General features: G+C 35.9%; 2 protein-coding genes and 1 long non-coding RNA gene across 4 annotated transcripts; 1 reads left to right on the top strand and 2 right to left on the bottom strand.

The window, feature by feature from the left end:
- Positions 1–3,864: 3,864 nt before the first annotated feature.
- LOC140981262 (uncharacterized) lies at positions 3,865–7,391 on the bottom strand. 2 transcript variants are annotated; one of them, XR_012176061.1, is made up of 4 exons: positions 7,271–7,391; positions 7,031–7,175; positions 6,106–6,922; positions 3,865–3,960 (listed from the first exon to the last, which is right to left on the bottom strand). It is a non-coding gene; the product is annotated as an uncharacterized lncRNA (long non-coding RNA). The 2 variants fall into 2 exon arrangements; XR_012176064.1 differs by lacking the exon at positions 3,865–3,960 and having other exon boundaries at positions 6,214–6,290; positions 6,393–6,922.
- LOC140981256 (transcription factor MYB80-like) lies at positions 6,399–7,619 on the top strand. Its single transcript, XM_073447608.1, has 3 exons — positions 6,399–6,531; positions 6,626–6,755; positions 6,901–7,619. Exons 1-3 carry the CDS (start codon positions 6,399–6,401, stop codon positions 7,604–7,606), a joined length of 969 nt encoding a protein of 322 aa, XP_073303709.1. The 3' UTR covers positions 7,607–7,619.
- Positions 7,620–7,632: 13 nt separating this feature from the next.
- Positions 7,633–23,747, bottom strand: LOC140981251 (proteasome activator subunit 4-like). Its single transcript, XM_073447594.1, is given in 36 exon segments — positions 7,633–7,841; positions 7,941–8,094; positions 8,663–8,755; positions 9,571–9,695; positions 9,845–9,926; positions 10,375–10,553; positions 11,165–11,260; positions 11,357–11,635; positions 12,626–13,335; positions 13,338–13,523; positions 13,694–13,788; positions 14,008–14,153; positions 14,282–14,324; positions 14,416–14,459; positions 14,543–14,708; positions 14,965–15,135; positions 15,208–15,325; positions 15,411–15,490; positions 15,587–15,803; positions 16,182–16,390; positions 16,505–16,581; positions 17,446–17,601; positions 17,680–17,898; positions 17,984–18,101; positions 18,239–18,366; positions 18,443–18,676; positions 18,858–19,074; positions 19,147–19,248; positions 19,346–19,413; positions 19,506–19,622; positions 20,164–20,329; positions 20,419–20,520; positions 21,473–21,595; positions 22,085–22,197; positions 22,299–22,401; positions 23,438–23,747. Coding segments are annotated over 36 exon segments (5,439 nt in total). The 5' UTR covers positions 23,599–23,747; the 3' UTR covers positions 7,633–7,799.
- Positions 23,748–24,036: the final 289 nt, after the last annotated feature.

Raw genomic sequence — 24,036 nt, 5'->3', positions numbered from 1 at the left:
AAATATGTGAACTGACTGTGACAAATGATATATGATATGTGGGGGATCCGTTTCAAGAAAGAACGGTGAACTTACAATTTTGTGAGGATGTCGTGAGGGGAAAATGTCGTGAGTGGAAAAGATCCCAGAGGGAGCCCATTTACTGGAGACCTCAAAGGGATCTCATTTATGGGAAAAGTCCCCAGGGGGAGCCTGTCTATGGGAGAAGGCCTCTAAGGGAGCCACGAAGATCGTATTTCCATGGTGGAGCCTAGTGCACACCCCCATGGGCCATGTGGAGCTGAAGACTGATCAGTCGACCGAAGGATAAAAGCTAGTCATTTTCAAGGATCAAATTTCATCCAAAATGATATATGATTGAAAGCTTATGATTAAAATAATTTTATGATATATGATTCATGATGATGATTAAAGCAATTTTTTTTAAAATGATTTATTTATGCTCAAAGCTTATTTTTAAATGATTTTTAAAGGATTTATTTATGTTTAAAAGTTATTTTTAAATAATTTTACTACTTATGATTTTAATTATGCTTAAATGATTTTTAAATAGTTAATTTATGTTCAAAAGCTATTTTAAATAAAAGTATGATTTTAATGCATATGATTGTATATGTATTATTTGCTATTCATATTTAGAACGTGCTGAGTTTTTAGACTCACTAGGTTTGTATGATGCAGGATTCGATGATTTATGAGAGGTGCTGACGATTGAGTGGATCGAGTACAACAGTACACACCCGAGGGCTTTTATATTTCCACACTAGCTAGATAGATTTATGATTTAAAGATTTATGTTAATGATTTTATTAGAGATATTTTTATATTTTATTTTATTGTTAGTTGATCTTTTTAAAGGTCAATTTAGGAAGTCTTGGTTAGTTGATGATGTAGGATTTATTTTATGCACTTGAGATTTCATATGCTAATTTATTATGATTGTTAGAATTGTTAAGTTATTTTATTGAGATAGTATTTTTGAGTTTATGATTTATGATTAGTTAAAAAAAAAGTCGAGGTCGTTTCAGCTTGTGTTCTTCGTCGTCCGGTCGAACAACATCGCACCCTCGTCGAAGATCGTATATTCGAGCGTTATAAACGTAAAGACACGTTTTACAAACCCTTTCAAACATCATACAAATCATATTATGCATGATTTAATTGTTTATGTGTGAAAAAATAGGTGTTTGAATATTTTTACGGTAGAACGTTTATTTTAAAAAATACGATGTTTTTACGCTTTTATGAAAAATATTTTTGAATCCAACGGACAAGCTGCCAATACATGATAAATATGAATAAAACATTAACAAAACATGATAAAAGTGAAGTAATTAACAAGCTGGAACAACCATGAAAGAAAAGAAAAGAACCGTGGGGTTTTCAAAAGGAGTGTGTGCTTGTTATGGTTCAAGTTGCTCGATCAATATGCATGGGGCTTATGGGTTCGACCAGGTCTCGAGGAGAGCTCGTGCTGAACGTGGGTCAGGGTCAGGAAGGGTCCTAGCATGGATAGGACCCCTCGCACGCAGCTTTGGAGGAGTCCCATGGAGCAGGGACTCCTCGCGCCATCTGTTGAAGGTGACAGCAGCCAAGTAGGCTCTCTGCTGGGGCTAGGTGGCTCAGGGTAGGTCCTTCAGGGTCCAAGGGTGATGGGAAAGGGCTGGATCAGAGGCTGGAGTGGCTGGGCTTGCCGCTGGCTCGAGAGATCGTGAGAGAACTCAAGGGCGCGCAGGTGGTGTTCTGTATTCAGGTAGCTCGATACTTGGGTCCAGGGCTTGGGATGGTTTGGGCTTGGTCTGGGCATAGTCCAGGGTCGGTGAGGGTCCGAGGTGATCTCTGGTTAAGTGGCTAGAGGAGTCCTAGGGTGGCTAGGAGTCTTGTCGCGTGAGTAGCAACCATGCGTGCAGCTTCTGTTTACTTCAGGTGGGTTGTGCGTGAGTTCAAGTGGCAGGGATGGTCTGGGTAGAGTCTGAGCATGGTCTAGGCTCGGTGAGGGTCAGTACTGGTTGATGGTTCAGGGGCTGTAAGGTTCCTAGAAGGGTTGAGGGTCCTAGATATGCTAGGACACCTCACACACACACATGCAATCGGGTTTAGGGTGCAGCATGCTTTTCGAGGGTTTAAGGGGCTGTTCAATGGCTTGGGCTTGGTCAAGAGGGTGCTCAGATGGGTTGGCTCAGGTTTGGCTCGAGGCGGCTTGGGCGTGGCTCGAGTATTTTGGGAGATGGCTCGGTGTGTTCGATAATGTGTCAATTTCGAGATTTTAAGAAGAAAAATTGGAACCATGGGTCCATGGGTGTGGTTCATGGCTTACAAGGGTAGAATAAATAATAAAAATATTATGTTTAAAATTTGGGATCAAAATAATGAGTTTTGGATTTATTCGAGATTTAATCGTCTCACTAAACGTTAATTAAAGAATTAATTGAAACGCATGGATTTAAGCTTAATAAAATTATAAAAAATTATGTTTAAGCTCAAATAATTAGTACAAGTCTAAATTTTTAATTTGGGAATTTTATATTAAGGTTTGGTTTAATTCGGGATTAAAACGCATTAATACGTTACGTTTAAATATTAAGTTAAAAGTTCTCGATTTAAGCTAAATAAAAATATGAAAAACTTCATGTAAGCTTAAATAATTATTTGGGACAAGTTAGAGTTAATGAAATTAAGAAAATGTCGAAAACGTAAAATTTTACGTTTAGGGGAAAAACAGTAATTTTACACTTAGGGAAATACGAAAACACTTGGCAGTGTTCCGAAGAATCATAATGCTTGTAAAATGATATCATATGATTTAAAATGATGATTTTGATGATAATGTGTATTTTTATGATTTATGGTTAAGCAGTGTAATTTATACTGCTTAAAATGCTATTTTTGGAAAGTTATGTTATTTTATAATTTTTTTTAAAAAAAGAAAAATATTTTGAGGGATGTGAACTGACTGTGACAAATGATATATATATGATATGTGGGAGATCCGTTTTAAGAAAGAATGGTGAACTTACAATTTTGTAGGGATGCCGTGAGGAGAAAAGGCCCCAGTGGGAGCTCATTTACGGGAGAAGGTCCCACAGGGAGCCCATTTATGGGAAAAGACCCCAGAGTGTGCATAATGATATATTCTCAGTCTCTGATTTGAGCGTCGGATGGGCTACGCCGGGATATCCTCTCGGCCTCTTCTAATGGTCACCTTCGTGATTTCAGGCTTGAGGTAAATTCGAGTTCTGCATTCGTAATGTTATCACCTGCTGTAATCGAACCCTAAATTTTCAACGAGTATGATCATGCATATTTAATTTTTTATTTAATTATTCAATATGCCATGTTATTCTATCTTTTTTTAATTACCTTCTACGTGTTGACTGTTGAATACAGCTAATATTCCTATTATAAATTCAATCTGCTTAACCACTCACTAGTTTAAAATTCACACCTCCACTATGATAATTATTATTTTAAATATGGTGTTTTCCACGATGTGCAGAATGCCATTAATTGAGTCAAATAACTGCATCACCTGAAGGACTATATATGCGTGTATGTACGTGTACAGTCTTTTTTATCATTATGGATGTACTAAATTGATATTTGAATTGTTGAAATAAAAAAAATAAAAATAAAAGTGTGTGTTAAAATTTAAAAACAAAACCAAAAGTGTAATATTAATATCATATAAAGGTAAAGTTGGAAGAAAAAGTTGGTGTCCTTCCTAAATGTTTACTATCATGTCCTCAACTTTAATATAGTTGTGCTGTTATGTAAGGTCGAACGCTTGTCATCATACAGAAAATCATAATTGATGGAAAAAATACAACTCAAACCTTTAAATCGTACAACAGTACAATTATCATTTTTCGATTGCTCAACCCAACATAGACACGTTAGTTTGGATACAATGGACTTGGACCATCGACTACAAAATTTGGAGGATCAGTTTATATATGTCAACTGCACAAAAATTTAAAATTAAATTAGTAGATTGTAACACATTTAACTTTATAAATCACTATAAAATAAATGAAAATTTAATACATGGAGTAACGTACTTTATTGGGAAAAACTGAGATGAAAAAAAAAAATCGAGCCAAATTTTGGTTACCCTCTTTCAAGTGGAGAGGAACCACAAGCTATTGGGCTGGCCCATCAAACCAATGAGCCGCTGGCACTGCATCCGGTGTAGGTCAATGTCCATGCTACTGTCGGTCAACGCCCACGTAAGCATTATTCATGGCCATCGAGTGCCATTTTCTTTTTATATTAAATGGATATAAATTAACAAACCCATTTATATTATTAGCCCAATATTTTAAGAATTAAATTCTAAAATCCACGTTTCCAATTAATAAAATTAAACTTGGAATTTTGAAATAATGTGCTTAATTTGGGTGTTTAGTATTTTAAAATTCCTCTGCTTTTTTACTTTTTGGGACTATTTTGAGCTTCATTTGCTTGCTTGTTAAGAGAAAGATGAATTGTGATACCGAAGAACGAATTTAAGCTTAATCTAAAATTCGATTAATTAGTTTTGAGTTCGCATCTCAAACTTGTATTATAGCATAATTTTCTAATAATATTTTCCAAAATATTATTACTTTTATTTAAGATTTAATAAAAAACAGTCAACTTCGGGGTTTTTCAATAAAATGTTATATAAAAAATAATAATTACAAAACTTTAACAAAACACGAGACTTTTAAAAATGTATAATAATCCGACCTCGAATTTAATAACTGTCAATATTTAAACATTTTCCCTCTTCCGATTATAAAAGACAATGTCGAGACCATTAATTAATGTAACTAATTTTTTCTTTGCACATCAATATTATTACGATTGTTAATTTTTTTTTATCAATATTATTTTATTTTATGTATCATTTAATTACATGCATTATGTGACAGACCGAGACCGACACGTCGCGAGCCCATGTTAACGCGCCTGCTCTAAGTTCTTGTAACTACTTCATATTTACCTATATTTTATGAAAACAGCTAACTCAAATTGTTAAAAACTTCATTATATCTAATTATAAAACCATTTAAAATAACAATATTCTAACCATGTGGAATAAAGTATCACACCGTCATCTTTCTTCTTATCAAAATCTTAAAAAATAATGATAATTTTAATTTTAATGGTAATAATGAGTTGTTTTTTAAATAAATTTAATTGTAAAATCAAGGCGATTTCGTGAAATTTTTAGAAATAATTGCAAAATATGAGAAAAATCGAGAAACGTGTATTATTATCAAACAAACACATACACATCATGCATATATGAAACTTCCTTTTTTTTCAAAAAAATAAAAATAAATGTGACATTTTTTTTAAAATATTATATTATAGTAGGATCCGAATAATACATTTGTTAAAAAAAATATTTCTATTAAAAAAACCTTGAAATTCGATCCCAACCCATTTTATAAGATCTGCTTAATTTTATATCCAATCAGTTCGATTGTAAGTTCAATTCTTCATCTCCTAAATAAATCGGCTTTTAGTTCCTCCTAACAAGACAGTTGCTTAGTGTGAAGATAATTAGCGGTTGAAAACGGGAAATTGGCCTTCGGTCTCCAGCCGTCGATTTTTTTTCGTGTTCAGTCCCTGGGTACTTTTTTAGTACCACATTTCCACATGAAGTGTACCACATTTTGTATGACATAGTACCATAATTTTGTGGGTAGGGAGTGAACCCAAAGAAATATTTTGATTAGGGATTTTTCACCAACTTCCCCAAAAGAAAACCTTTGATATTCGTAAGTCAAAAAAAAAAAAAAACAGCGCACGCTCGGTCTACAGAGGGAAATAAAACCCGACCATACACTCTTGCAGGAAACCTTTGCAATGCTAAGGAAAACATGATTATTTTATCAAAGAGAGACAACCATGATTTTTTTGCAAGAAACATGAAGCAACAGCAACCTTAGTTTTCGGAAAATCTGTAAAAATCCCTGTTGTTTTGTATGATCTAATCTGTAAACCACCCAACCCACCTTTCCTTGCCTCATGTTATTGATACCTCAGTCAACCCCGAAACAGATACACACATGAAACATTCAGAGAGAGAGAGAGAGAGAGAGGGAGAGAGTTGACCAGGCGTCTTGCAGGTGAGCTACCAGCCTCTTCTTCACACGAGCAATGGGGAGTTGAATTCTTTAATAAAATCATTCAGTTTTTGTGCATTTGCAACTCCACCACCGTGTGCATACGTTCTTTCTATTTAACTACTACTACTACACGTCCAGTCCACCGTGTGATATAACACCAAGAATCACCAACTGACGCCATGTTTAGTATTTCATCTCTTTGGAATAGAATATACATCCGACTATATTAAAAAGTTCCTGTCTGAAAATCATATAAAGTAGTTGAACTCATACTTGGAAATGGGTAGAATTCCATGCTGTGAAAAGGAGAGTGTCAAAAGAGGGCAATGGACTCCGGAGGAAGACCAGAAACTGTCGTCCTACATTGCTCAAAATGGAACTAGGAACTGGCGTCTCATTCCCAAGCATGCTGGTTTTCCTCGATCTTGATTTGATCAGAATAACATTACTATTCTTCAAAGAAATTTATCATGCTGGATGATTTATTGATTCATATTAATTTCCAGGCCTTCAGAGATGTGGGAAGAGCTGTAGATTGCGATGGACTAATTACCTCCGTCCTGACCTCAAACACGGGCAATTCTCAGAGGCAGAAGAGCAGACTATCATAACCCTTCACTCGGTCCTCGGAAACCGGTAACATCCCACATCGAACTCAGAAAATAGAGTTCTTCAACGATTCATACAATTAAATTTTCGTTTTTTATTCATCGATTTTATATGGTTAAGAGTACCTGAAAAGTTCTCTGACGGTAGGAATTGCTTACCTTGTATTAAACAGATGGTCTGTAATTGCTGCCCAGCTGCAGGGACGCACAGACAATGATGTTAAAAATCATTGGAACACCAAACTCAAGAAGAAGCTTTCCGGTATGGGAATTGATCCCGTTACACACAAGCCATTTTCTCACCTCATAACAGAGATAGCCACGCTTCCACCACAACAGGCTCCGAATTTGGCTGAAGCAGCCCTAGGGTGCTTCAAAGATGAAATGCTTCATCTCCTCACAAAGAGACGTATCGACCTCCAGATGCAGCAACGTGGAACAGCTTCATCTAACCACAATATTTGCATTAAACCGGAGGATAATAAAGACGATACAATTGAAAAGATCAAATTTGGGTTGTCAAAGGCCATAAATGAGCCTGACTCGTTTCCACTAAATAAGCCTTGGGACCCTATTGAAACAACTTCCGTGAATCTCGATAGAATTTTCAAAACTCATTCAGGATCAGATTCTGGATTTCGCTATGAACTAGCGTTTTTCGGAGATAATGGGGATGTATCTCCATGGAGCCAGAGTTTATGCACTGGGAGCACGTGCACTGCAGGGGACCAGCATGGTCATTTGCATGAAAACCTCGAGGATGAACAAGGGGAGAACTCTGGAAGTAGAAAAGAAACAAGAATCGGATCCAGTATTTTCAACTCAGACTGCTCCTTGTGGGATTTACCGTCCGATGATTTGATTAATTCTATAAGTTAGGAAAAATGGGGCAAGAGTATATTCCAGATAAAAATATAGTGAACTTATTGATAAGAAAAATGTAAAGAAAACCTTATAAATAATTATCTGATTACATCACTACAAAGATATCAAATAATGTATCTGTGTTTCTATTCCTTTTTCGTTTATTTGCCTTGGGTGAGGGGAGAGGTGTTTTAAAATACAATGTACATCAAGCAAAGTATGACGACGAAGACGATGTATCAGCCAGAACCTGCAAGCATGGACGATAAACTCATTAACTAAAGAGCTCATGTTTGACTCATACTAGACAACTGTTCAGCAGAAAAGGAAATCACTTGTATGGCTATACCTCAAGTTGCTCTTCAGTGAATGAATCTTTTTGAATATTCCACGTGTCAGCATGGGTGCGGCGGAATTCCGCAATTGCTTTTGTAACAGTAGACTTCAGGGGTGATGGCTCCGATACAAAACGAGCCAGTAAGGTGACATGGTCAGGTAACCAACTGGGACATAATTTTAGATCGTTTACTATTGCAGATAAAGAATATCACTTGAGCAAAAAATAAAGAACTTTTGCCCGTGTCTACAGCCATCGTACTTTCAACTTGTCAATACAGTGTCTAGAACATTGATTATGGTAAAACATATTAAAAAACCGATCTAAATATCTTCCAACTTTCATGTTAAGAAATGAACAAGGATTTAAAATATTACTCTAACATCATATTTAAAACCTGGTTCCTGTAGAAAAACCGAAGCTAACAAATGGAATTACTAGCAATAGTTTGAAAGTTTCAACAAAATTGCATCTTCAAAACAGAGGTTAAGACTAATTCACATATATCTTAATAGGGAAATTCATTTCACACACAAAAATACCAAGCAGGATAACCTCAGAAAAATAACAGAACATCATACAGAGTAATCGGTGAAATACAAGCTTGATATTAGACTATTCGAACATGAGTAAAGTAAATTGTGGTGTGCAAGAGAATAACGCCCACTATTCATTTTATATGCTCTTTCCTGACTATCTTGGTGCAAGATAAATATGTCCAGAATCGAACATACCTGGGCATATCATAAGGAACCGATAACACGCAAGCTGCCAAAGCAAGTATGGAACCATGTATAGATGCCATGGGCACTGCAGAGACCTTACTTCTGTAAGAGTGAAGGAGTGATCAAGGGTCAGGACAGAGACACTGATTCATGGAGTGCATATAGAACTGTGATATTTCAGGAGCCAAAACCCACATCACATTCAAGCTGCCTCTCCTCTCATAGATAATGTGCATACCAGCTATGCACATGCAAGAAATTGCAGTAAGAGAAATACACAGGAAACGACGAAATAGATAATTACGCGCTAGTAAAATAACCATATATTGACCACCGATACCATTGGTCAACAATAATTACCACATTATGGACATGGAAATGCCATAAAGGATAGAATGATAGCCACTCTTCAATTCGAGCAAAACTAAAACAATTCAGTAAAGGAATATTTTTTTCAAAATTCCTATGTGACTTAAGTTCACATGTGGTTCTTCCCTGTTAAATGGTCAATCAGAAAAAAATTGCGAGCTAAAAAGTTAATATGTTTGAACATTTTCGAAAAAAGATCGTACGAGTTAATGACTTGCGAGGGCAGCATACAGCAAATTGTTCAAATTTCTTTAGGTTCTAGGGCTATATCTATTTGAATGCTATTTAAAATATTCCATAAAAGAACCATGTAGCAGTGCTCTACAAATTAATCATAGCTCAGTAAACAATAAATATAAAAAGCTACCATATTGCATATGCATTTCACTAGAACAAGCACATAAAAATTACAAAAAAAAATCAAAGACTGAAAAATTTCATATGGAAAGGGGTTAAAGTCATCTTCGGAAGTAATGGTAGGCATTGCCGGGGGTGGGAGGAGGTCAATAAAGAGCATGGCATATGTAAAGTCCAAGCAAGAAAAAAACCTCAGCCTCCTCTTGTTAAGTAGAAGATTTGCTTTCCCATAAGCCCTACGGCGAAAATCATCAACTACGTCTCCATCCCCACCCTTCATTAACCCTGCTAAAACTGCCGCAGCATGCTCCCTAACCTGAACAAGTTTGTGATGATTATACTTGCCAGAACTCATAAAGTGAGATGTGACTGATAATTGATTTTGCCACATTTGATTTGTAAACTGATACACTAGCTAAATTTGTAAATTGTCTAAACAAGAAATGTATCAGATGAGAAACTTGCCTCAACTTGATTGTCTGTCAGCAGCTTCTCTACGGTCTGCCATATCTGCTGTTTGTCCACGTTGGTGAGAATAAAAGTGTGCCTGTAGCAGGATGACGAAGTAAATATTAAACATTGTTAGGAAATCACAAAGAGTAGTAATGGCATACTAAAACTAACAGCTATATTAGTTTCCCACTTGCGAAATAGAGGTAGGGCTGCTTTGGAGCTGACTAACAACGTATCATTCATGACTAAAAGCAAGATTAGTACAATTATCATAACTTACAAATATTTTATGCAGGGAGATATGATAAAATGCATACTAAGAAACAATCAAAAATAATTTAGATAGTTGGACATGTGAAAAAAACCAAGTCTCTCATTAGATACTAAAAAATACACGTCTAATAACCAGTGTTGGAAAATCAATCAAAGGTGTAAGAAATTTAAAATATGGTTACATGAATTACGATAAACATGAGAGCATGTTACATAATCTTGCCTGTGCCTTACACAAAGATATACCACTCCAAAATCAGCTATGATACCTGTACATGAAACTTCGCAGAAATGTCAAAGTTGCAGATCGAGTTCTCCAATTGGGATCTTCGGCTAAAGAAAGAATAATGGGCACAGCTTTGCGTAGATGGGGTTCCCCAAACACCCTCCATTTTAATAATTCAAATGCTGCTTTCGCCAAATTCGATAGATCTTTATTTGATGTTTCCTATCAGGAACAACAATCAAGCTTAATTGTAGACTTAGGGCGCAACAAAAACCACAGCATTGTAAACAGATATATAAAGAGAAATTTTCAGGCCAACATAACCTTTTCTTTTTGCAATGTAGTAAATTACAGTGCAGTACTTTCTAACTCGAATGATAGCTTAAAACTACAATTAACAAACTAATAATAGAAATCAGGGTTAACAGTGTGTAATCGTTAGAATAATACATGGACAACTGAGAGATGGTCATATATCCAAACACCTGTTAGTTGAACCATGCAACATGTAAACAATTCATGAACAAATGATCCAATTTTTAAAATATTAAAGCTAGTTTAGTTTGAATTGTTTGTGTTTCATCTACTTTTCTGTGAAGAGAAAAATATTCATTCGCAGCAACAAACATTAATCCAGACCTTCACTTTCAGATGATTGATTAGATTTCTAGTTTTACTGCTATTAAGTGATTTTAAAAATAATACTAAAAAACAACCAAATATATATATATATATATATAGGAAAATCATTAAACTTGTGCTGCATCACATGCATTTTCGGAAATAAAAATAAAATCACTGCAGAACCCCAAAAGGCGACTGACTAAATTTACCTGTAAAGATATAACAGGGAACATGAGTTGCACAATAACATCCAGCAAAACCGAGGATCTTCCAGACTTCAAAGATGAAATCATAAAATGAAACAACTGCCCACGTCGCAAAGAATTGTGTTAGTTGTTTACTAAAGGACAACCAACAAACCAACCCATCAGATAAATATGACAATTTAATAGCACAAATACCGTTTCCATCCATTTTATATCATCTTTAGAAAGGTCATCTGAGATCCCATTCTCAGATATTTTTCCGGTTGGAATCACCAAAGATTCCAATGCATTAAGGTTTTGTATATTAGCTACCAGTCCAGATGCGCGCTTTACTAAAAATTGATCCCAGGATTCTGCAACCCCTAAATCCGCACATGCGGCACTCACATTATGCAAGTGATCATTGCCAAAAGTAGCATGAAGCCGAAGGTTTGAGCATAAGATAGCAAGCGTAACACCAACAGACTCTCTGACCTGTACAGACAAGACTAATAAACTTGACAGAAGATAGCAGTAAATTTGTGGATAAAAGAGTGTTAGAAGTTACATTTTCCACATGGGAATGAGAAATTGGTTTATGCTAAGAGCACTCGCATAGTGTACAGCACAACAGATAATATGAATAGGACAAATTTATGATCTACCAGTGCTGAAACTACAAGTATTGGAACCACTCGTATCATTTCAAAGCGATTGCCAAAGACGAGAAGAAGAAACATCCCATCAAAAACATTACATATATAAGCCAACGGTATTCCAAGAAGATTTGAAGCAGAATTTTATGCAAGTCCAGAAGCAAGAGAAAATGGATCGCAAGAAAGATGAAGACCATCAATAACTTAAAAATAGAAGGGAAGAGAAGAACTTCAATTATATAGGGAAAAAAATATAGAAAAGGAAAGGTAAAATTATGGAAACAAAGTAGCAAAGAGTTTAAAATCGAAAAGTGAGATTACTGTTGCTGGATTCTCAATTCCTGATTGTTATTATACAATCAAGATAATTCTCTAAAAGTATTAAAAAATTGCGAAAATAAAATCATTGACCGGATGGTCTAACACATGAGCACAATATTCGACGAAGACTAGAGAACTGTAAAAAGTTGCTTCCACTCAGGGTTTGACTAAATTTCCTTTCTAGGTTGCTGGAATAACACCTACCATCCGAAAATAGATCTCTTCCCCACAAACGCAGCTTTAAAGCACAGGTAAATCACAACAATCTCTGGCCATCAATTTTCAAGCCTAGACGGAAAGACACAGTCATACCAAAAACCCTAATTGTAATCCCCAAGTAGAAGATAATTGCTTATGGAAATTACTAAAAGAATAATCCATTTTTAAAAAATTCTAGTTTCAGAAAAAACCAATAACCATAGGCCTGGAAGATAATAAAGCACTTAGTTCAAGTATAAATCAACGTCACACACTCTTCAGGATGTGTAAAGGGAATAATTTGGCTTACTTGTGCAGACGAGTGACTCATATTACTCAGCAGTTCATTTACAAGTTCATAATGCATCTGAATTTCAAGTTCGGGCATTCGTGGTGGAGATACTTCAATGAAAGCTGCCGAAAGAAAAGTATAGCGTTTAGAGACTACAGAAGTAGCAACTATCTGAGGTAAAGGTTTCATCAGACAGCCAATCACTTGATGCCTCAAACGAGGAACCCTGGTTCCAGATTTTCCCTTCCCAGTGACTGCATAGCGAATACTAGCCGCCCACTCTGGAATAGATTCCAGAGAGGGTGCATGGATAATGTTCTTCAATTTGACCTCCATCCAGCTATCCCATGCTTCTAAGACGCCAGAAACATCAGCATGCAAAACTCCAGCAAAAGCCTCAGCAGCAACACATTGCTTTGACCTCTCCTTAGCATCCGCAAAATCCACTAACGAACTTTGTAGTTCAAGTAAAACAGGCATGCCACATTCTTGAATAAGCCGTTTAAAAATCCGTGCAAAGCTTGAGTAAAAGGTATCACTTCCGAATAAAGAAATCCAACTAGGGGTACGAGGCCAGGAAGCAGAAAAATCAAAGTAGAAACGAGTTATTGACTTGTCCGCAAAACTTTGCAAGGAAGTGATCCCATGATGCCCTCTAGAACTGACACCATCTGCATCTGTGAAAATATGAACATGAGAAAGACTATTCAAAGTCTCGTTAAAAAATATTCTTCCTGAAAAATATCAGTCAAAGCTCCTTCAAGGGATGACTTGGCATCTCTCTGCAATTCACCGCTAACATTTAAACTCTGTTCAGGAAGCTTGTACGGTGACTCTTTCAAAAGCGTGTTTAGAGCAGAAATTGCCAGTATCCGGGTTTGTGGCAGTTGACTTTTCAGATTCTTCAAAAAGTGACCTGAAATGGGTAGGATTTGAACATTATATAATCAGAGAAAATTTTGAATTTTACTAATTAAACAGCAAATAGAAAATGCAATGGATAATAAAGCAATCAAACAATAAGAAACCAATCTTCAGCTTAGCACTCTGAGATATAGAAGGCATCACAATATATTAATTACAAACCAGCAATTTCACTCAAAACTTCTTTAGATGAATTTGGATCATTTCTAGAAGCCATAGCCAGCAACAGCAGAACTCTGTTAGCCATTAAATTATACCTGAAATTAAAACAAATAAATTTAATCAAATTTGTAGGTATGCACACCACAAAAGGAAAGTAACCACATCCGGAAGTCACAGCAGCGGATATGCATAATGCCTGACACTGTACATTCTATAACCTATGGATGATGATATTGCAGTAACAGTATCAATAACCCATTCAAGAAAATAGAAGTAACAGTAATTCCAATATACATAACGAGAACAATATGTACCGCCAATGCAAGTTGGAGCTTTCAAAACTCATAGAACCAATCTCAGTAATGAGATCTGTAAAATCAGTCCCATCCGCATGACTGCCAGTTGCCCGGGAAAAGCTTCTCGATACTCCAGAAAAATGAATATTATACTTGACGAAAAGCTGTTATCATCACATCTAATGTTATTCACATATAGGATATGGTTATCTAAGAACTCCTTGAGGAGTAATCTTGAAAATTTAAACCGGCTTAAACACAGGGAAAGGTGGGATGAATCAAACAATCTCACCTCGGTAATTGCTTTCTGAGCCTTCAGTGATTCATGGTGGGAACTACAAGCAACAAGATGTTAAATAAAATACTTTTCATTCATTGAAAAGCGATTTTTGGGGCGAAAACAATGTAAACATCATAAAATGTTACCTGAACAAAATTCCGCAAAGAAATGAAGAAAGAGCCTTTATGTCCTGGATTTAAGGGAGAAGAAGAGAAGAATTAGCAGTAGTTACTTTATAGTGTTTGACGTAAATTACCTAAAAAAAAGTGGTACCGTCAAACGCTTGAGAACCGTTTGGGATGACAGTATTGCACAAGAACCTAAGACTGCATTTTCAGGCGAGGTAGGATTTCTCAAGTTTTCAGAAAGAGTGAGCACACAATTTGAAATTGTTGATGGCCATCTTTTCATCATTTTGAGGACACACTTTGTTGCCATTCTGAGGACATTACAAACAATTTAGAAATAAATAATAATCAATGAAAAAGGAAGTGGAGAACTTTTGGTTGGAATTACATGTACATTGACATGATGAGAGAGGAGAGAGTTTGACTACCACTCAAAAATGCTGAAACTAGAATTCCACATATAATAGTACACAAATAGATTAAAGGATAACCTTCTTAATCTCTCAATTCCCATATCATTCAAGAAGAAAAACAAAGGCAAAAAAAAAAAAGAAGTAATATACTTACCCTCTAACTGTTTCGTAATTGTGCAAAGCGAGCTTAAGAAGATCGTCCATTAGCAGAGTCAAATGGTCTGATGGAAAAATGTTCCCAGAAGTCCGGTATAAATGATATGATGACTGCGATGATCTCCACGTGTTGTGCATATAAGCTTTGTCTATAATTGCCCACCGAGGCCTATATAACACACACAGAATCAAAATACACATACCTTGACGTAGCAACAGGATATAACAGTGGATTCATTACCTTCTTTTTCCTTTAGAGTGAGATGACAAAATAAAATTGATTGGTGGTTCTACAATGGCAGTTGATTCCAGTTTCCAGGTTTGCTTGTGATTCGACCACTCCTCATATTCAGCACTTCCTGGAGGATTTACCAACAAATAATTCGCATGATATCAAACACCAAGAAGAAACAAAAATGAGAACTGTCTAAGAGGTCTCCCAACCATAATTTCCTAATGTGTCCATTATACGAATGACGAGTAGAAATAAAATGCTATCATCAGACTTCTCCTTCAGCAAATATCTGCAAGATTGCAACAATGATAAGTTTCAGATAAGTTAGCATCAACGTGATTGCAAGGAGACAACACTAGCAGAGAAAGAAAGAAACATAACATACGTGCAAGTTTCGTGGATGACATCAGCAGCTTTTTGTCGTAATTCTGAGCTACCAATACATGAACCTGTGGCTCCAGCAATCAAAAACTGATCAGAGCTTGCATCATTGCCCATTCCATTCCGATATGATGGTGCGAAATCAGGCAAACATGATAGAACACCTTGCAACGAAGAGTCAACACGCAGAAGCGTCACTTTCAAGTGATCTTTCTCATCTCCTGGCAGTTAAAGTACATAGTTGTCAGTCCATAAGATAGCAAAGAAACTATAGAATCTTTCACTGATGACTCTAGGACAGGAAAAAAGAAAGAAAACTTGTGTTTATCTTCTTGGTACATAAATGCAAACTAGATATCAAGGTTGTCACGAAATCATTTCTGTAAAACATTCCACAATGACAACTTACAGCCATCAATAGAGCCTTAGATCACATACTCATAAACACAATTATGCACGCATGTGTATCTCACTAAATTGTCGTATATATAACTTTATGATATAAAGCTCCACAGCAGTACCAAGCAGTCTGGTAAAAGAACATTTATGGAAGCTACATGCTCAGATAAACTTATTTAAGATGAGCAACCAGGTGCTACCTGCATCGGAGTGGATTTTGGTCTGACATAATGTTAACAGATCATCCATGGCATTTTCAAAGTGCATTTTCAGTAGCTCATTTGCAAATTGAATTTCTTCCTTAGTAGGTACATGCCACTTTGGTGACTTCAGTGGCTTATCAGGGGAAAAATCTTTTGCATCAATCCATTCTTCCAGTGTAGTAGCAAAAGAGTAAGACGAAACACACCTAAAAAGATATGATATTACAACACGAGTAAAAAACAAGCGCGCTAAATTGACATATAGCTTGCCCACATGTCGAATAAAGTATCTGAACCAAATGTGACAAGAGTTGGCATACTTGTACTGATCCATGGGATAATAGTGAACAAGGCTCCCTAGAAGAGAACGGAGGACGTGATCACCAGCCCCATTGACCTGCAATTTATTCAAAACTTTATAAACATTCAATTTCGAATTCAAAGAACAGTTACCCAAAAGAATAGATAACATGCCCACAACTCCACCAAGGCATATTAATCCAATTATCATCCCAAGTGCATGAAGGAATTATACACCTAGATAAGAATACGGCTTAATACTTGTGTCTAATCATAAACAAACGAATATTTTCTTCGCCCACTAAATTCTGCTTGAGTTAAGTTCCATATCGTACACTTTCTAATAACATTTCCGCGACTCCACTAAGGCATACAAATACAGTTAGCATGGATATTACATGCATGAAGTCACAATTAACCAGAATAAGAACAGGATTTCATGTGTGCTGTCAAACAATGAGATGACACACTTTCTCCACTCAGTAGATTCCAACTGTGTTACTCCATATTGTATAGTTAGCAAGAAACCAACCTCAAATTAACCATAAAAAACTACTACAATAAAAAAATGCTATTCAAATCAGCTTGTGATCCATCATGATGGGCAAAAATAAATCTAGCATTTTCAAACAACAAGAATACACAGGTGATCTAATATCTTTGTGCCTTGGATCATGAGTAACATAATTTTGGGAATCATCATTTCTACCACACCTTCAGAAATAGTTGCATGTCCCTTTTCAAAATTAAATCATTAACTCATTTAAACGTGTAGAACTTGGGGGCATAGCATTGGAGATTCCTGATACTAGAGAAATATGTAATTAATGAATCCCGTTGGCCTCTAAAATTCATGCTTGAAAGTTTCCCTCAACTACCTTTCAAGTGTTAAACAAACTACTTAGACCAGATGTATGTGCAGAACTCTCTAAGATTTATGTCAACAAGATAGAAGAAAAACCTTCCAAGATGTTGAATCAAATGCAGAAACAATAACTCCTTTGAATTGTTTCCCATAATGTAGAAGCACCGGACCACCATAACATATTGCAGCTGACAGAACTTTCAACTGATAAACAATTGATGTCTCAAGAGCTGGTGACAGAGTGCCTCTTACCTAAAGAAACACAAGTATAAGATGATAAAATATCCTGGTGGGAGTTAAACTTATCTGAGTCATTTAGAGAAGAATAACCTTGCTAGATGATGACGCTTTTGAAGTTGCGCCACTTACAAAACCAGTGCCTGGTGTTGCCTTCAATGAGGACATAACTGACTCTAAAATTGGTTTAACGAGCTGAACAACAGCTTCTTGTGGATTTGAATGAATACAAGCACAACAAAGCAGTCCAACCTCTGCAATTGCTCCAGGAAGAATATTTGTAGCAACAAACTTGGAAATTTTTTTAAGTGCCTGTTGGATATTATGTACAATTTCACAACAGTATTTTCAAACAAAAATTGAAATACAAAGAAATTCATATTGATATCTAAATCACCTGCTTGTAGAGAGAATCTGAGAGCCTCCCAAGCATTATTTCAAGCATGCAAAAGTAGTAGGGACCATCCTCAACCAGGAAAGTCCCTGAACTTGCTGGTGAATAAATGCCTTCATTCCTGCAGCAAGAATGGCTACTTAGACCGACGGTAATATCTGCGAGAAGCTGTTACATATTGCCACAGACTGTACGTGCATATGTAAACGTGTGTATAGGCAACAAGATAAAAAAGCAAGATTTCATATAATTGCTTACAGCACACCACTAGGTTCCAAGTGTTGAAGTAAGGAAAATAGTCGACATAAGAACTCATCAAGCCACTCCGAGAAGCGAATTGAAGGAATTACTAAAGCTCCATTCATATTATCTTCCAAGGTAGACATCTGCAAACAAAAGATGATCGAGCTCAGTCCGAACAGCTCATGCGTTAAGGATATGTGTAGTGAAAAGGCCCCTCACGCTGGAAAATAAGGAACCGATCAGTTGCATAGTTGCTAGGGTTTTAGGAGGATCATTGGCATCCATTCCAAGTAATGCGTTGGACAAAGCAACCATCAGCAGATCAGCATATGGATCAGGTCCATTGACACTAGTTGAATTCACATCCAAGGGAGATAAAGCATTTAAAAACAGTGCCCGCCCGGCAAAAGCTATAGATGTCACGGCACTCTTCAACTGGTGGGTGGCTGTCATCTGATAATACCATTAAATTGATAATGAACAAAGTTGTCAGCATGACTACAAAAAAGTAGGTTTTTAACTTTATGCTGCTGTCACCGACATATATTTATTTGAAAATTTAGAAGTGAAGAGACAGAGCAAAATCAGTTATCTTTCCAAAATGTGGAACTGTTAACTCATTTATGCAACTTACAGTTTCCAAAGCCATGTGAAACCTAGACACCAAAAACGGCAGAACCAATGATGGCTCTATGTATGACAAAATAGAAGTTGCGGCGGAAACTGTTTCAGAAAGCTGCTCGTTTTTGCTATACTGACCCCGGTCAATCAACTTCAGCACGGTGTTAACAAAAGAAACCTTATCAACCTGGGAAATGAATAGTTCAGATTGCTCACCGGCATCTTTACTCCTGGAACAATGACTTATCAAAAAGTATACCAACACATTGCATAATAGTACTCTTGTATTGAAGAAAACTTACAATTGCTCCTGATGCAACCGCTTCTGGAATAAATTCACCAAATGAAACAAAAACCGTTCTAATGAATAAGTCCAACGACCACCATTTGAAGGATGGTAATATCTAAAAAATCGAAAAACAAAACATATAAATTGCGACGTGTAAAACCAAGATTTTGTATAAAAAGAAAAAAATGTAAATAAAATTCTAGAAAACAAACTGCTCTAAAAGGTTGACTAAATCGTCAAAGTGCTTTTGTGCCAAGCTACCAGGTTTCAACAGATACACCTGCATTAGCAATCAGATAAAGTAATTAAAACCATTACTTCAAGTTCAGTGGACCACTGCTAGATTGCTTAGGTAGTAAACACAAGCCTTACAATTGATTTAGCAACTGCCTTTGATGGTATGCCAGTTCGATTTGCAAATAGAAATATCGTGTTCCTGGGAACATCTACAGAAAAAGGACATGAACCACTCCCATTTGCCACAGGCACCTACACATATATCATACATGCACACATTTCAGAACATAAGTTTCTTGGACAAATGTTTCATGATTTTGTATTGATTCCAACGTTATACTCAGTCATAAATGTTTCTTTGATTCTTTTATATCAAATGAATGAATGGTTTGTAATATAAATGGTTTGTAAATGAAGAATACAATCTGAAAAATGAAATACTCGCTATTCCTCAAAACTCGAAACAGATCTTAGGAAAATAAAAGATAGAAAGCAGAGTATGAGTTGAATCTCAATTAACAAACATAGCATCAAATGTATATTAAAAAAGTATAAACAAATCTGAACTCTAGAGGTCAAGCCAGTTTTCCAAACTTCCTGCTAAAACCTACCGAGCACATACTAACTGGGGCTCAGCTGACTTCTATGGCAGCACCTAGTTCTCAGGGGACTTTTTGATGATTCTTGTGGTAACCATTAATGAAGTAGAAAATCCCCAGTAACGTATATATTATTATTAACAGTTAAAAAATGATAATACACCAGCTAAAACTGTTAACTAAACAGATTCTACCTCAAACATATTCAAATATATATTGAATAAAACTGGTGTGAAATCCTCCCAGTTAATGAACCTGTAGCTCTTTATGACACGAGCTGTCACAGAGGCCCATTGGCTATTCCAAAATTGGCAGTTTGGTATTGAACCCCAATTATCTAAACATATTCCCACCCATTCCCTGTAATGAAAGGGGAAAAAATCAAGATGATGATGAAGTAACGTCTAAGTCATCAGAAAATAATTTACAAAAACAAAGTAGTCGTTTACCGCTGAAAGAAATCCTTGTTTTCAAAGTTTGTAGGGAGGAAAAGACGCAAAAATCCAGCACCTTCAAAAGAAGCATTATGCCATGGATTTTCCATTAGAGATCTGAAATGTATTTCATCCAATAAAGCATGCGTTAAAAACTAACATTTGAGATAAAAATCATTGAACACATCGGAAGAATGTAATTGATAGGCAAAAGTTGCTCTTTTTTCCCAGAAATAATATCTAACAATGAATAACAATGGTTCACAAGATCAGAACCACAAGTCAGGACTAAAATAAAGAAAAAAATATTGAACAGTCAAATCAACAGAAGACATGAACAATTGGCTATAAATTAAAAGATGAAGTTTCTTGAAGTCATGTCAAACCAAAAATTAAAAAGTTGCATGCACTCGTAAGAAATAAAATAATAAATAGGTAACTAAAGTCAAAATGAGTAATGATGAAGCTAGAAATCAAAAAACTTAACTAACTATTTCACCTACAGCCATTCGAAGAAGAAAGAAAACAAATAAAAAAACAGCAAATAAATCTGAGAAGTAATCTCCACTGAGTATGTAATAAGCTAACTTGTTATGATGCTATAGATTCCCATTCTTAGAGAGTATATGATATAATGCACCAGGAAGTACTATAGAGGTACTAGCATCCTTTCCTGAAAAAAATTTCCTGAGTATAACTCAAGACACAAAAAATCCTATATCATATTTGTCTGCGACGCTGCATCTAAGCAAAAAATAACTCGGCCCTGTTATATAAAATCTTCTTTTCATCTGATAGTGGCATAGCTCATCTTGTTTTTCATCAAGTAATCAGAAGTTGAGTAACTTAAATTGTACCCCACCCCACACACACACTATAATCTATGTGACACACATCCCATGATCTGATCAAATGAGTGGCACAATTTTAAGTATACAAGAAATGTATACTTTTTTAATGATATAGATTACTTCAACTCATTATCCTCCTGATATTGATAAGGCAAAACTCATTATTTATATTTCAGACATTAAAAATAAATTTCAAAGAAAATAAACGACAAAAATACCTGAATTCAGACCATATCTCTAAGGCGGAACCTGAAGGAAAAAATCTCCGACTAGATCGAACAAGAGAAATTACTGTCTCAAAATGTCGTTGTCTCAATCTCCATCCTTCAGGGCCAGTATTCCTGAATCAGAAAGTGAGACCTAATTTGTATGTGTACTATTTGCAAACAAAAGTAGAAGATACCAAAGAATACCATAAAGCACAGGACTCTGACAACCTTTTGATTCTAATATATATGAGACAATCATAGAGAACTAAAAAAATTTTAACCACAAAACAATTATTTACATGAATCATCTGATAAAGCTCAAGTACCTCTGTCAACACTAGACATCCAGACAAGTGCAGTCAAGCTTTACAATGTTAAATGAACCCCGAGGTTGATAACATAAATGTGCCCAAAACCATACCATGATTAGTCCGTGTAACATGGCAAACAAGGCAAAGAAACCACTGTGCTCAAGTGAAAGAAAAGAAATTCGTATGTATATAAAAGAACTGCTTAATTTAATGCCACGTACTAATGTAACAAAAAATTTTATTCAACCCAGTGAAATCATGTCTTCATAGAATCACTAACACCAAATAGCTGTCCCAATTATGAGCTCACCTTGAGAAATGTGTGTGAACCAAAATTTCATATAGAGGCCTCCACTGAACTTTCAAGGACAGTTTTTTCCTGTATTTGTTCAACAATCTTACTAGAAGGTTTCCCCATCTAACCTAATAAAGAAATCACATTCAAAAAAAAAAAAATCAGAGCACGTATTAAAAATATGTGAACAAGACCTCCAGCAGGAACCCGCATAACATAAATCCTCAACCTGACTATGAAGCTTGTTCTCTGATATTTGAAATAGTTTCATTCCAATTTCTACCATGGCAGAGACATCTTCGAGAGATAGCTCACTTTTGGCCTTTATATAACTGCTCAATGGATGAAGAGTAAAACTTGATCAATCAAACAGAAATACTGTGCACGACAAGATTATATCTGCATCTGATAAAGAAAACCTTGAGATCCATCAAGAAAAACTAAAAATAAACTAATTAACACAAAGTGCATAAAAATAGGAATAACATGACAAATAAACAAAACTATAAGAAGAGGGAGGGCGGTAGAGAGTGAAAGAGGAAACAATGTTTAAAATATAAAAACATAAGACAAAAAACCTTGGCCCAAGGCATCCCGCCACCAGGCACCTACGTCTGAATTAAGGCCTCCCAGTAAACAAATCAAAGTTGATCCATCCTGGTTCATTATCATTTCAATTTGTGTCGACATTGATAGATTGTAAGCATAATCACATGGGTCTATAAGGCTGGCCAATTTACAGTTTTTACTCTGCTTGTCAAATACAAAGCCAATTCACATTGTCATTCTCTCCTAAAGACCTTATTACACTACAAATTACGAAAGTGGCCTTAAATTCTAATATTTCCCCTCCAATTCACCAGTTTGTGAATGAAAGAGAATGTTATTAATTATGTATCCCAAGTGGCACAGGCAGAAATGGGGTCAGAACTTGTTCGTCTTTTTATTGTGTTGCTGAACAAAGAAGAACGCACCAGAACTTTTGTTAAAAAAGTTCGTCTTTCACTTGTGTTGTTAAACAAAACTGAACACTTCAAATTTTTTGTGGAACCTTCCTATGTTATATCAGTAGATAGTATCTCAACCAAAACTCTATTGTTCCCGGGAAAAGATTCCTGTTCCAGTCAAAGAACCATATGCTAAAACTGGAGTGGGATGACCATAATACACTTGTCTACTGGAAAATGGAAGCCAAAAGTACCAAAATGATTAATTCTACTGAAATTCAAGACAGAATACCGAATTGAGGACGGGTGCCAAAACTCAATACATCACAAAATTGCGGATTCAAGCAATCACAGAATCAATGATTAACTGAAATGCGGTTAACCTGAGAAAGATAAAGAATTAAGGGTGATAATACTTTACAGGTCAAGAACGGAGACCCATTTAAGAGAAGCATAAACGGATTCAGGATCGTCCGGATTGAATAACTCCTTAACAGACTGAACGATTCCAGCAAAAGCCAGCTTCTCTCGCTTCGATTCCTCAGCCACCGGGGGTGGCAACCATGCATTGTAGAGATGCATACTCCGCAGTTAAATCGTTATTGCGATAAAATTCCGAATCGGGATAAAATCTGGGCGGCGATGTGAAGAATGGAAACTTGCTTAAGCCCGGGGTTAGTTTGTGTTCATATGCGTGTGTTTTATAGTCGGTCTTCCTTTTTTTATTTCTTTTCCCACAAGAAATGAAATGTAAGGATGAGGAGAAGACAACGTTTGAACTAGTTTTTCTTATTAATAATTTACATGTAGGTTCGTGCCCGACGGTGCAGATGGTACCAGTAAACAATGCAGGTCCTTGGTTCACTTACATTCCGCAACATACTTCTAATATTCACGTAAACTTCATATTTGAATTTTTATTTGAAGATTTGAATTATAGGATGACTGCAAATTGAGGTTCACTCGATTTCGGTGTTCTGTATTTACAAGCAAATACAAGCGATGCATATCTCATCACTA

The sequence above is a fragment of the Primulina huaijiensis genome, chromosome 1 (assembly GCF_012295235.1).
Source record: "Primulina huaijiensis isolate GDHJ02 chromosome 1, ASM1229523v2, whole genome shotgun sequence".
NCBI lineage: Eukaryota > Viridiplantae > Streptophyta > Magnoliopsida > Lamiales > Gesneriaceae > Primulina > Primulina huaijiensis.
This window is presented reverse-complemented; position numbering and strand designations above follow the sequence as displayed.